This window comes from Ascaphus truei, unplaced genomic scaffold (assembly GCF_040206685.1).
Source record: "Ascaphus truei isolate aAscTru1 unplaced genomic scaffold, aAscTru1.hap1 HAP1_SCAFFOLD_937, whole genome shotgun sequence".
Classification (NCBI taxonomy): Eukaryota; Metazoa; Chordata; class Amphibia; order Anura; family Ascaphidae; genus Ascaphus; species Ascaphus truei.
Window position 1 is genome coordinate 2,501 of NW_027457276.1, and position 15,146 is coordinate 17,646.

Genomic DNA, 15,146 nt, shown 5'->3' on the forward strand with positions numbered 1-15,146 from the left:
TTTTCGGAGTGGCCATTCGCAGCCGGAAACGCTTGACGTCAACAGGGCTGTTCGGCCCAAAAAAGGCAACGTGAGAAGTTCAGAATAGAGAGTCATGGTAAAGGGGTCTCGGTGTCAAAGCAGGAACAACGCATTGTTACTGACGAGACTTCCACTCTGCACTGAAGTATCACAGTATTCTGTGTGCGTTCCATTCCGTGTGCATACAGGGGGAGAAGAGACAAGGATTAAATGCCAGGTCTGTCCATCATTTAATCAATCCGTTTTGTTAGTGTTCTGCGCGGCATAATCCGCCCTTTCAAACAATGGAAGTCACATGGAAGAAACTTCATGAACAAGCTTCTTGCAGCCATAAGAAAATAAAATTGATTTTTTTTTAAACTTCTGCCTTATTAGAGTCCAGAGAGTTAGAGAGGAAATGTCCTGGAGAACTTTATCTACACACGAGTGTGGCGAGGTGTGTGTGTGTGTGTGTGTGTGTGTGTGTACGTTCAAAGAGATCAGATCACCATGTGGTTTTGGCTGAACCAATGGCCAGAACTAAACCTGAAGGGCCCTCACAAATGAGGCCATAAAGAGGTTTGTGCCACGCTAGAGCAAATGTCAGTCCCAAATGGAGCTAATCTCTTCTCCAGCGCGGGAAAGACTTCTTGACAGCATATGAAATAGGGGACCCAACACAGAGAAGGGGGGTGCAGGTATAATATGAGGTCAAGAGATGAAAGGTGGAGGTGTAGCATATAGGTAGGTGTACTTCAACAGACTAAAAAATACCATGCAAAACAGAACTGCAACAACATATCCAAGCTTTGGCTTCAGAGGACAATTGTGACCATCACACCAGCTGTCAAACTATCCCTCTGTGGCTCCAACATAACAGCTGCAGGTCATGATACCTTTCTATGGAACCTTATACATACTACTCCTCTACTCTCCCGCAGAACGAGCACAAGTAGTACTGATGTGAGGAGGGCCTATGCTCTAAGCGATATATATCACACACACATATATATATGTGTGATATATACACACCAGAAAGCCCTCAGCACTGCAATGGCTTTTTGCAGCTGTTTAGCAGTTGACTATATGCAGCAACGTGGCAGATTTAGTGTATTGGGCGTTAGATAACAGACATATTACAGCGGGGATTCCAGTAAAACGTGGAACTGCCCCGGAAAGGATTATAATGTTAAGAAACCGTTTCAGGAAGGGTGTCAGTGTTGATGTAGATGCAAGATCATGCACGTGGGGCAAATGGGGTTTATTTAGTGTTAAAATGCCATGTTCAGGGGTGTTTGGCTACCAACCCCTTCACTGCCCGACCGACGGTCTCTTTTGGCATGGAACGGGTTAAATCGGCAGCAAAGAAATGTTCAAAAGCCGCTATCTTAGGGCAAGTCCAAAATCTGTCTCTTCTTAGATAACCTCAATAGTGTTTGTAACAGAACGCCACTCATAGTCTCAGGTAATGCAAAAGGTTTGGGAATTTAGGGCCAGAGTTCCTAAGCAGTGATAAGACGTTGTCCTAGCTCGATGGACTTTAACGGCCATTTAAGTTTAAGATTATCCATATTTGTGGGCATCTCCCTCTCTTTGGAAACGTACCCCAGCTTCATGAAACGATACCACGGTCCGTAGCCAGACACGCACGTCCCAGAATACCCCAAGATCTGAGAAGCCGAGACAGCGACACAATGACGGCCTCATCACACCTTCCCCTCCCTACTGGTTGCAATGTCCGCATCCCCAGTATATTTCATACCTTGCTAAATCTAGGCCTAGAAGCTTTCAAACCTTCCACAGAATATACAGTACATGCTGCTCTCGAAATGATAAGGTATATATTATATCCAAAACAACGCTGCAGCGCTCCCAACGTGTCGGCGATCAGGGCCAAACCGGCACATCTCCCCAATGGAGAATCCAGAAATTGCATCGTAAAATCTTTTTTGATATCACCCTGATTACTCAACATGAAATCAGCTGCTAGTTTTCTACATAGGAAGACGATTCACGACAATCCATATTTGTGCAAGGGTCAGAGAAAGGTACCCGAGTGATCACGAATTGCTGCAGTATTATCTCCCCCCCCCTTATACCTCTGCTCTGAGAGGGAACAGTGTGCCCCTCTGGTAACTTTAAGCTTCCTCCCTTGTACAAGGGGGTACCTCGAGCTCCCCCCCCCCCAATCTCTATTAGACCCCCTTCAATGCCAGCGAGCCTGTCTCATCTGGCACAGGAGGGGTTAATGCAGGAAGCTGAAGCTCACTCCATCAACGGATCACAAAGTGTTGCTGGCCCCTGCTAGCATTCAAGGGGTTAAGCAACTTTACACTTAACAAGCATCACAGTAATAAAAAGGCAAACAAACTGCAAAGAAGGTGTTGCATGGGCGAGTGCTTGGACTCGGGCTGCAGCCACAGTACACACTGCTAGGCAGCGCTGCTGCTTTGTACGGGGCAATGAACGTCGGCCCCGAGGTCAGATCCTCGCCATGGGACGGATATTGTGACCGGCACTAAAGAGGGAGGTCCAGGTGGAGAACAGAACGTGGTGGTGGAGGGGGAAGAGGGCACAAGGAGACCCACACTCATTCATACAGGAGGGTCGCCCAGCACAGAGTCCCTGCCCCCCTCCCCCCCCCCGTATAAATGAGGCATAAGAACATCGAACCTAAATATTCTTCATCATGTGCAGACTCGCGCTACGGCAGCTTATACACCAAGGTGCAGTCTCAGGTTAGTCCGCACCGTACGAATGGCGGGTATGTTTATTACAGGGCAGTTGATCGCTACAGCGATAGGAAAATTCATATCTTCAAACAAGTGCAATCCGGTCTGAAAAGGGTATCCTGTAAAGCAGGACTGGCCAACTCCAGTCCTCAAGGGCCACCAACAGGTCAGGTTTTCAAAATATCCCTGCTTCAGCACAGGTGGCTCAGCCAACGACTCGTTAAGAGTGCTCACCGGAATTTTAAGCAGTGGTTTGACTGCCCCCAATGTCTTTGATTTGAGTTGGGTGTTTGGGAGGCAGGGGGTGTGCATACATTACTTTGTCATTGGGGTGGAGCAAACAAGATTGTCAAACCCCCCATTTAGTGTCAGCATTCTACATTAAAACAAAGGAAGACGTTCATGCTTCCATCAAGGTCTTAACATGACTTGTTATAATCTTTATAGGGTATCAGTGACCCTAGTTTAAACCCATTAAACATATAGCTGCCATCAGCTCACTTTGGTCCTAAGTGGAACTGCACCTTAGCTGAAAACAGGCGGCCGTCTGATTTCATTATGAAATAGCATTCATTACTAATCCGTCTGCTTTCTCCAGCACAGCCCGGGCTACTGTCTCCAGCCGGCAGCAGAGAGGAAGGTTTATGCTGTTCCCGAGAGATGCAGAAGCCAGGAGAATTGATAACACGCCCCAGTGCATTCTAGGTGTCAGAAACCACCAATTCAAAATGGCCGCCCTTTAGCTCTCGCCAGGGAAACAGTTATTTCCTTTTCAGTTTTTTTTGGTAGCGTCTACAAAGAACATATGCTTCCTGTAACCTTACATTAGAAAGGGTCTGCTTTGAACCCCTTTTCTGCCAGAAGCATGCAAGGGGGTGACAGAGCACTTCATTAAGGGTTATTACGGGTTATCCTCTTTATCTTCTAACTTCTCCTCATCCAATAATCTTTTTCGCTCCTATTTTCTTCCAGCCGCCCCTCCAAGCGTCAAAACAAAAGAAACAAAAGAAAAAAAAAAAAGCTCACAGCACATACTTATGTAAATATTATATATACACGCACGTTTACCACAGTTTTAAAAATAAAAAATAAACACAATCTTTGGAACAAAATGAACACACCCCCTAAAAAAAAAACAACAACAAAAAATAAATGCAGAAATAAAAATTACAGATCTGAAGAGAAGACTGAGGTATAAAAAAAATGTCCTTTTTTTCCCCCGCTTGGTTTTTATGTATTTCGGCTCCGTCCGTCCGTCTTGCTCTGCTAGAAAGTTCCTGTAGGAGTTTTCCTTTTTAAGTATTGCAAAAGCCGGGCCTCGCGAATTGTGGTAGTGGGGGGGAGGGAGGGACGGGCAGAAAGGAGGGAAGGGCAGTTTTGTCCAGGGTAACGGGGAGTAATAGGCTTACGTCACTTCAGTACGGAGCAAATCGGCTGTAGCCGCCTCTGTATAAACTCGCCTGGAGAGGGAGAGAAGCCAGATAAGGCTGTTAGTCTGACTTAGTACTCGGCCACGTTTTGCCTCCTGAGTACTCAGCCACATCATTTTTCTTGTTCAGTGGGTTAAAGCAACAAGTTCCACTACTTTAGTTTTTTTTATATCACAATGGGAAGCATGGGGTCCCCCCTGACCAGAAATACCGTATTTCCAGCTTCGGGACCCCCTGCTTCCTGAGATACTTACCGGTAAAAAGTAGTAGTTACTGCTTGTGTGTGAAACAAAATGGCGGTTTAAATCGCCCACGTTATGCGGGCCAATCGGAATCCACTCACGCCATCTGCTGCAGCTTCCTATTGGGCCACGTGACGCGTGGGATTTAAATATCAGCAACTACACCAGGGGCGGCCAACTCCAGTCCTCAAGGGCAACCAACCGGTCGGGTTTTAAGGATAGCCCTGCTTCAGCGCAGGGGGTGCAGTCAACGCCTGAGCCACCTGTGCTGAAGCAGGGATATTCCTGAAACCCTGGCCTGTTGGTGGTCCTTGAGGACTGGATTTGCCCGTCCTTGCACAACACTTTCACTGGTATTGGCTATTTTTATTCCCTGGTTTCACCCTTGTCCTGGTAACCAGAAAATGGGGTCTGGGGGAGGGAAACGGGTCAGGCTGACCCCGTTCTGAAGCTAGTCGGATCCGCGGGGCATTTTAAAAATAATCTTGTAACTTTTGATGCCTACAGTACATGCCAAACAAATGTGCAGTATTGTGACACACTTTACCCACTCTCTGTGGTGATGAGACTATAGACTACTGTATATAGTGAGATTGCCCTATATACAGGGAGCTTGCCCTATATACAGGGAGCTTGCCCAGCCAGAGTCTTTCACTTTTCTGGTTTTCTTTTGGCCAATGACAGCAGAATTAGTTTGAAGAGATAATGGGGAAGAACAAGGATTTCCAGATGATAGTGGGAAATGTCACTGACCCACGGGAAGTGCAAACTCAATTTTACACAACAGCAAAATAATGGAGTTTTAGACTTTGGGGGGGGGGGGGGGGGGTTAGTCCTTTCTAACTCTAAACAGAGTGCATTCTGGTTAGCTCGTTCTCCGGCTAGTGGGAAAACCAGGACTGGATTCCACCCAAGGTGCCACGGAGCCAATCCAGCCACGGCATTGGTAGTTATTACTTTCTACTGGTGGATGCTACCTTTTAACCAACACCCATGTCCCCCTGGGCACAACAGTATTCGGACGCTGTTTTACTTACCACAGCTCCCACTCCGTAACTGGCAGCAGGGGCCAGGGCGTGATATGGGTCAGTTGTGTATACTCGGCCATACCTGCACACACAAGAACAACAAGTGTAAGGATTAAGGGGCCGTTCACCTTTTTAGAACCCCGTCGCTGCGAATACGTTGCTGGCCTCTCTTGGCAGTCCAGGGGTTAAGTAAGCGATGGAGATATACAGGCCAAACTAAGTATATGGAGACCTAGACCTATACATGACATGGTATACAGTAGTGGTTCACACGGTCAGTCCTCATGAACCCCCAACAGGTTAGGGTTTAAGGATATCCCTGCTTCAGCACAGGTGGTTCACTCAGTGGCTCAGTCATTTTGCTGAGGATATGCTTATAACCTGACCTGTTGGGGGTTCCTGGGGACTGGAGTTAGGAACCACTGCAATAAAGTATTACTACTAAATAAAGAAGGCTTCCATGGCAGGCTACACCGTTACCAAAATGTAAAAAATATATATATTTATTTCTACACTATAAAGAGTTGAGCAAAATAGCATCTAACATAACATGTTCTCATTCGTCTCATGTATTAAAGCGGCAGCCATCTTTGTGATATATATGAGAACACTGGAAGTATCCATGGTTATAAAGTCACATTAGGCAAGATGGCTGCACTTCCACAATGTATCCATGACAACTGCCAGAGCCAATCAGAGTGCTCCATTTGTGAACGTTCCACGAGCGAGTACCTAAGCCTGGGTGAATTAAGCATTCTGAGTGATCCCTGATTTTTATATCAGGGTTAGGTCGCTGGGTACAGAGACTGAAACTCCATACACGCCCACCGTGTCCCACAACATCGTACCCATCGCTGTAGGCTGTGGCGGTGGCGGCAGCTGTGGCGGCGGTGGCTGGCTGAGTGTATCTGTAGGTTGCATATCCGCCCTGTGAGGAGAGGAAAGCGCTGTTACAGCAAAGTGTGATAACCCAGCAATCAGTGAAACAAGGGTGTGTGCGAGAGAGAGAGAGAGGACAGAATATGTACCACGGCGTCCACTCTCCATACATAAAAGGGCCTTCAATTACCATGACAGACAGGGCTGCAGGCACTTAGGAGTTGGGTTATCACCATGTCACCGCTTAGCTCCCGAGTGCCTTATCGCGTCAGTCATTGTAAGGAACTGGCTCCAGCTTGGCCCTCTATGTGACCGCTGTGTCTTTAAAGATACAATCCCACTTCAAACCATCTATAGTAGGTGCAATATATTGAAAACACAGCCACGAGACGCCTCCACTGGACACTGGTCACCGGGGATTCCTTAGCCCCTTTGCTGATCGCTTCTCTGGCAGCGCTTCATTTAAGACTATGCTTTTGCCTTAAGAGTCTGACCACAAATAGAACAGAATATAAAATACGATATAGATTTATTTTTTCGGGGAACATAGCTAACTTTGAGGGGAGAATAATGTCAGTTGCAGTGACCAGCTAGGAGTAATTGGGCACTTTTTATGACATCCCCATAGTGGCCATTTTACAAGGTCACGGGACGAAAGGTGAAGTATGTGGTTTGGCTCATACTAAGGTAAAGGGAATTTATATGTATACATATATATATAACATGTGTATACATACAAGGGTTCTGTACAGTAAGGGCAGTTACAATTTGGAATTTGTTACCCATGGAGACTGATGGCAGATACAATAGATATCTTCAAATAAAGGTTGGACATCTTTTTAGAAAGGAAAGGTATACAGGGATATACCAAATAAGTAACACGGGAAGGATGTTGATCCAGGGAGAAATCTGATTAAAAATATTTTTAATCAGGGAGTAACTTATTTTTCCCCTTATGAGATATCATTAGATAATGTGTTACTGGGGTTTGTGTTTGCCTTCCTCTGATCAATATACTGTAAGTATAGATATAGGATAAAGTATCTGCCGTCTAAATTTAGCATAGGTTAAACTTGATGGACGCATGACTTTTTTCAACCTCATCTACTGTGTGATATATTGAGATGGCTCAGTGGGACTGCACCTGTACAGCTTCCTTCCGATGCACACAGGCGTGATAGGCCCGCAAGGCAGCTCCCATTCACATAATGCGCAGGTGTGCATGGGAATGCATACACTAGCATTGAGGATTTGATGGAGCAGAGACATAGGGCACCATTCATTATGCTGTGAAGACGCTTCCCAGTGCTGGAGAAGAGATCAGCTCCATTCTAATCTGTGGGGATCCAATATTCTCAAGCACAGGGGGTGGTGGCTTCACAGCATATTGAACAAGGGTCATGAAAAGGCCTTCTAGTAACACAGCCTTAGGACCAAGCAAAAACAGAGAGAGGACTATGCCCATACACAAGAAGGCCCAGTATGACTCTCAAACAGCCCAATGGGAAATAAGGGGACATCCTTTACACACAAATAAGGTCTGGTAGAGTAATCCCATACAGATATAAGGGGCCTCCAACACACAGGCATAAGAGGGTCTGCTGGAGGACCCCCATACACTGGAGTAAGAGTCTTAGCTGGAGAATAACCCATACCCAGGAACCAAACACATTGTCATTATCTATAGCTAGGGGTGATGAAGGGAAGTGGAGGGAGGTGAACAGATATGTATCCAAACAGCAAGACACAGCTTCAATCCAGAGCCAAGAGACACTGAATCCGAAACAAACTCAATTCACTACAGCTATCCCCGCATTCCTGAGGGAGGTGTTATTACCTTACAAATCTTCTACGACAAGCTACGGAGGTGGGGGGGGGTGTGGGGATCCTCTAGAGCGTGCAATGACGGGGGAGAGTTAGAGGGCAGCATGTCAATGTGAGGTTAATGTTTCAGCGGTGACACCGTCCTATTCCGGTGTTACCCACATCACAGGGGGTTAATATTCAAGCCAAACTGGAGAAGGAACCAGAGGGGGAGGGGAGGAAAGGAGAGAAAAGGAGGAGAGAACACGGATTTGTGGTGCTCAACTTTATCAGAGCAATGTCCAATGTACTTTTGCTTAGTGTTTTATAATTAAAAATGAACAAACCGCCCCCCCCTCCCCCAGGTCTGCTCACTCCATTTTGAAATAAAATGGTAACTCAGCATGTTTCTTTTCCTCAGTTCCTGGAATCCCACTGCTGTCTTTTAGCGAGAGAACTGCTTGAGGCATTAGTTCAATAAAATATGGCTGCCCTCTTGCCAGAAATGCTGAATAGGAGGTTCTGAATGATACAAGCGCCTCCAAAATCCCAGATTCGTAGAACAGAACAAGCAACACATTTTAGGTTTAGTAAAACATTATTATTTTTTAAATTGTAAACTAGAGTAAGAGCAGAGCGATGTTTTAGGATTAGAAAGCCGCTTTAGGGATCACTTTTACCATAAGCCTGTTTGGTTTCATCCAGTTATTGTGCGTTTTAACACAAATACAGTTAACCACTATTGAGGCGACATGAGCATCACTCGAGTAGAGAGCAAGCGGGAAGGCAGAGAGAAAAGGGGAAAAATAGGGGGGAAAAGGACCTTTTTTTAACTGTAATTCGGAAGTTGAACATCTAGCTCTTGTAAGAAATGCTGTACGTTATTTTAAGGATAGTAAAAGTGGCTGAAAAAATCCGTCTATCCTGCCTTCATCTTCAACGTTTTAACAAGTAAGTTACATTCCCAAACGCGTCATTCATTATAGTGTGTAGTGGCAGATTAAAGGTCATGTCGCGTGAGCAAAACAATGTGCAATACCCAGATATATTTTAGTCAGCACTGGCGCAAGTTACGCGACTTGGGGAAAGTGGAGGGTAGCAGGAATGTGTATTATTCTACAGTCTCACGCACGATACAAGATGGACGCATTGCAGAACATTGCATCGCTGGCCCAGCTGGCACCAAGCCGGAAAGGCTTCCAACAAAGCCACAAATTGGGGAAAAATAAATAAAATAAATTATTATGGTCATTGGGGTAAACTGACTGTGCGGCTTTTAAATGATGCATAATATGGAGAGAAAGGGTTTCCCCATTTCCGTTCATTAAACATCTCATGGAGAGAAAGGGTTTCCCCATTTCCGTTCGTTAAACATCTCATGGAGAGAAAGGGTTTCCCCATTTCCGTTCGTTAAACATCTCATGGAGAGAAAGGGTTTCCCCATTTCCGTTCATTAAACATCTCATGGAGAGAAAGGGTTTCCCCATTTCCGTTCATTAAACATCTCATGGAGAGAAAGGGTTTCCCCATTTCCGTTCATTAAACATCTCATGGAGAGAAAGGGTTTCCCCATTTCCGTTCATTAAACATCTCATGGAGAGAAAGGGTTTCCCCATTTCCGTTCATTAAACATCTCATGGAGAGAAAGGGTTTCCCCATTTCTGTTCATTAAACATCTCATGGAGAGAAAGGGTTTCCCCATTTCTGTTCATTAAACATCTCATGGAGAGAAAGGGTTTCCCCACTTCCGTTCTTTAAACATCTCATGGAGAGAAAGGGTTTCCCCATTTCCGTTCGTTAAACATCTCATGGAGAGAAAGGGTTTCCCCATTTCCGTTCGTTAAACATCTCATGGAGAGAAAGGGTTTCCCCATTTCCGTTCGTTAAGCATCTCATGAAGGTGTTCATGGGTTTCCCAAATTTATAACCACCGCCCATACTTTCAAACAGGCAGATTATGCGGTGTGTGCTTCAGCACAGATTTCATGCCACACAGTGTCTGCTCCGTAGCTATGGAGATCAGCAAATTCTGGGCAGAGAGCACGGTGCCCCCAAGCTGCATTAACGGTCTTCTTCTGAACCGTAGTATGACCGCGTGGGCCCTCACTCTTCCAGCTCACCGAACTCCTCCTTACAAAGAATTGTGGCTGTGGCCTTCCCCCCCCCATCTCTTTCTTTTTACCCCTCCCCCCCCTTTTTTTTGTACCAGAGGGTCGCCCCCCCTGGAGCTGCACTGCGCTATTTTCCTCTCCAGGGGCCGCTGAGTTCTTGATATACTTACCGGTGAAGATGTAGGGCATACATTTCCCTCCTGGGCAAACACAATGGCGGCCAAATCTCAGGGCAATACGAAGCCACAACACTAATGGTTACAGCTTCCTATTGGACACTCATTTAAATCCCCTTTATAAACCAGGAAGTAATGCCTATAACCTCACCAGTATGTCGGGAACTGAGGGGGGAGGGGTCCCAGTGCTGAAAATAACACAGGACCCCGCGGTTCCTGTCCTGTTTCTCATAGTGTATATGTAAGTAAAAAGGGGGGGGGGGGGAGAGAGAAGAAGAGTCCAGAATGGCCGCTTTAATTGATGGAAACACAGGATAACATTCTTTGGGCCTCCAACTAGAATGTGCTGACTGTCTGGAAGTGTGTAGTCATACTCGACATTAGTGTAGGTCGCAACGGAATTTTCTTTCAGGGTTACGTTTTAACACCTAAACAATGCACTGGAATTGCTGGGCCTCCTTGGCAGCGAAGGGTTAAATCAAGGGCTCTAAAGGGGCGAGAAGAAAGGTATGAAGAGAAAGCCGGGGAGGAAGGCACCGGAGGGGTTAGCGTGTAAGAGCAGGAGAGGGGCAGACACCCCATGTGTTGGATAAGTGAGAGGAACAGAGACTTTGGGTGAGCAGAAAATGGAAGCAACGATTTTCCATCTATCGGAGCAGAAAAAAAAGGGAGGGGAATAACCCAGAGAGAAAGGGCCAATTATATTGGTTTTATAAAATGGTATCCATGTTACTTTTTAGTAACAGAAGGGAAATGAGTTTAATCACCAGAGGGTCTTGTTGAACCTGTGGACTTATTTTGGATTTCCAAGGAGCCTTGAAAAAGGCAGACTTTAGTTATAAACTTGTTTTATGTGCCTGCTACTACTTTCTATTATACCCAAATTCTTGGCACTATATATATATATATATATATATATATATATATATATATATATATTTGCTTTTTTGATAAATTAGAGTGGGGTTTAGTTATACCCAATAAAGTTGATATGATGTTGCATTTAGAAAGGTTCAGTTAAACCAACAATCTGCTCAACTGAACTGGGGTGGGGTTCTCCCTGTAAAGATGGGAGGAGGGAGTGTGGGGGTCTATCGGGAGACACCCCAGTTCTTCAATGTATGGGAAGAGCAAAAGCCGCTATTGGCAGCATTGGGGAAGCCAACCAGCAGTGAAAACAATGATAAAGTGAGTTTTGGGGTATTTCAGGAAAAAAGAGGTCTATGGGGTCATTGATACGGCAAATCAGCAAGACTCACAGAAAGTCGACGTGTGTGGAATTGGGGATCTTTGTGTGCAGCTCTCGACTGCAAAACTGGATAGAAATTGGCCACATTTTGCAGTTGAGCTGCACAGCATTCTGCTCTTTAAAATGGCTCTCCCTTCCAGTAAACTTCTCGAGTCAAATACCCCCATCTTGCGTTTGTACCCCCTGGCTTTCAAAATGGTGACGGGGAAGGGGGCTCTGTTCCCTTCTCCAACGAGGCGGTAATTACGGGTTAGTAATTTCAATCTCGGTTCACAGCAATCTGCACTCCGATTGGTTGGCGGTGGGGAGAAGGGGAGGGGCCACGTGGGCGGGCGCCTACCTGAGGTAGTTTAGGGTTTAAGATTGGTTCCTGTAAGACTAGTCTATAACAGAACAAAAACAACATTGAAAACCCAGAAGGGGGAAAAAAAAGCCAAAACGATATATATCAAAATGCATATGAGCGACATAAGAAGCCTGTGGAGAGAAGAGTGATTAGACACAAGAGGGGTCCTTGCCCCTCTCTTCCCATCCACTCGATGCCCCCCTCCGGGCGCCAAAGCATGGGAGGGGGCAAGCCAGCCTGTTGTGGTTGTAGGTTTATTTTGTAGACTGTAACAAGCTCTCCCGTCTCTTTCCCCCACCCTTCGGGAAAGGGTTTCTAGGTCAGGGAGAAGATCGGGAGAGGTAGGAGGAAGCGTGAAGGGAGAGAAAGAGGAAATAAAGAAGACAAAGGGGAAAGAAGGAGAACAGGAAAAGGGGGGGGGGCAACAAGGGGAAGGAAGGAAAAACATGAGGAAGTAATATAATAATAGTAGGGCAGGGAGACAAAGGGGAGAGAGAGAGGAGGTGGAGAAGGAGAGAGCAGGGGAGAAAGAGAGGAGGGGGGGAGAAAGAGAGGAGGGGGGGAGAGAGAGAGAGGAGGTGGAGAAGGAGAGAGCAGGGGAGAAAGAGAGGAGGGGGGAGATAGAGAGGAGGGGGGAGAGAGAGCGGAGGGGGGGAGAGAGTGAGAGGAGGGGGAGAGGAAGAGGAGGGGGAGAGGAAGAGGAGGGGGGGAGGGAGAGGAGGGGGGGAGAGAGGAGGGATGTAAGAGCAACATAAAGAAATAGAAAGAAGAAAATAGTTGAGCGGAGAAAAGGGAAGAAACAGACAAAAAAGTGAACAAAATGAAAAAACAAAAACCCCCTCTAACCTGGAAAACTGCCTCAAACTGAACACGCTGAAAATAGATCATTCCCCCCCCCCCCTAAAAGCTGCTCCCCCCCCCCCCCGTGCCTGGAAATCTGGCCCTGCAGGATGCACCCAGAATCCGCTCCCCATTGGTTTGCTTTTAAATTGGATTAGGGATGAAGCCCGAGCATCTGACGGTAGCGGGGAGGCGACCAACACCATGGCGTGCATTACACCCCCTCCCCAAAATACTAAACTAACCCCCACTGCCACCACAATAAACACCGCCTTAATCTGCAGCTCTACCATCCCCACGGCCAGAGCAGTGTGTAAAAGAGCATGCCTGCATTCCCAGACACATCACTCCACCGGTGTTACAAACAACAAATCAAAAGTACAACCAAGGAAACACAAACACAAATACAACAGAATTATTAAGGCACAGTACGGAGAAATCATAAAATGGAAGAAAGGATGTGAAACGGATGGGAATTAAGGCTGGCTTGCACGGGCAAAGAGGAAACGGGGAAGGGAGAAGCAGGGGGCATGATTAAAAACCCAACTGGTTTGCAAAAAAATTATATATATTAGATTTTATTTTGTTTTATTTAGTTTTTTTTTTTTTTGCAGTTCATCTTTGCATACTTACATATAATTCAGTGCCATAAAATCCATCCTGATATAGCACACTATAGAATCACACCAGGAAAGGGAGGGGGGGAAATAAAAATGATAATAAAAAAAAAAAAAAAAAAAAAACAAAACAAAAAAACACATTCCGGTTATTAACAGCAGCTGCATGCACCATGCCATATAAATCAAAAGCAGGCAAGAGTGATGTATGAATAACCCTGCGGCACCCGTAGTGTGCGGCACCCGGCTCCTGCGCCCGAGGTCCGGTACTGTCCTCCCTCCCAGGGCTGATTTCTGGCTGAGCAAAGCAGCGAGTCTTGTGGCATAAGCCGGCGCCCGCTCTGGAACGCTCCTTACCGTGGGCTACACGCTAGTGAAATATATTACCAGTTTGTTTTTTTTTTTAATTGGTTGTCTTTTTGTTGTTGTTAATTGAAGCTGGATTTTCTTTCCCCCCCCATTGCAAAGCACAGGAAGGAAACACAATTGTACAAAATGTATTGTTCCAAATAGGAACTGGGTATGTTTTAACATTTTCCCTAAAGCAGCAGTCTTGCCCTACAAAAAAATAAATACATTACAAAAAGAAGAAAACACACACACACACACACACACACACACACACACACACACACACACACACACACACACACACACACACACACACCTTGGCGTAAGCTGAATATGTACTGCGAGATGGATTTGAAGCCGACATTTTAATTCAGATTCTTTAGTCATTATTAAATATTCAGCAACACACACGCACACAAGAAAACGTGCGCATATAAAACCATGCCAGGCACTTGTGTTAGTGTCCTAGTTGAAATTTGCATATAGAGACCTTTATTATTAATTTTTTTTACCTATAATGGCTTCAAACGACTTACAAGTTTCCCAAAGCTTTTAAATTATTATTTTTTAAGCAAATAAACGTTGTGAGCACATTCACACGTCTCTCAGACAGGCCTGCAACCTGCGCTTCCCCATTATCTCTTAGCATACAATGTTTCCTACTGCAGCCAGGGATTCTGGGTAATGACATGCAAATGAGCATGCACAGGGTGTCACTTTTTGCTTCTTGTGCATTTTAACATGGATCCCCCTATAAGCTTACGCCTGCCACATTCCAGTTTTTCTTTATGTGAAATTTTTTTTTTTTTTTTTTTTTACAAATAGATAACAAGTCATTTCAAATCAGTTTAAACGATTTATTTACTCTTTGGTAAACAAATCTCTGACTAATTGGATTTGGCGAGCTGCTAAAAAGATCTTTTTTTATCACCGTTAATAGCGGACCGGACCATAGCTAACGGAGTGAGAAATGCCGCAGTAATCGCGAGCTGCGGTGACCCTTGGCCGAATCCAAGACATTTCTGAAAGCAATGTCAATGGCGGCCATATTTGAAAAGCCCCCTCAACATTTTGCAGCAATTTTTGAAACGAGTAGAAAGACAATTTTGAAAAATGGAATTAATTTAAAGAAGTTGGCCCGAGCGTTAACCCCTTCCCTGCCAGTAACATTCATTTCTCTGCTGTGACTGCTGCTTTAGGGAAATCCTCTTGTTTTTATAGTGCTATCCCGCAGGGGGCCGTGGTTGGTGCCCCCTGAGCTTACGCACCGCCGCGGCGTGCCCATCTCCCGTGTTACACCCCCGCGGTTATTCATACATCACCCGAGTTGCTCACCCGGTTA

The 15,146-nt window shown here is 45.6% G+C and overlaps 1 protein-coding gene across 1 annotated transcript in view; it reads right to left on the bottom strand.

The window, feature by feature from the left end:
- Window positions 1-3,767: 3,767 nt before the first annotated feature.
- The window catches only part of LOC142486531 (RNA binding protein fox-1 homolog 2-like), a 59,110-nt gene continuing 47,731 nt past the window's right edge, over window positions 3,768-15,146 (bottom strand). The window contains 4 exon segments of the mRNA XM_075585112.1: window positions 3,768-4,192; window positions 5,442-5,514; window positions 6,281-6,360; window positions 11,991-12,033. Of these exon segments, the coding sequence (XP_075441227.1) occupies window positions 4,148-4,192; window positions 5,442-5,514; window positions 6,281-6,360; window positions 11,991-12,033 (241 nt within the window). The 3' untranslated portion in view covers window positions 3,768-4,147.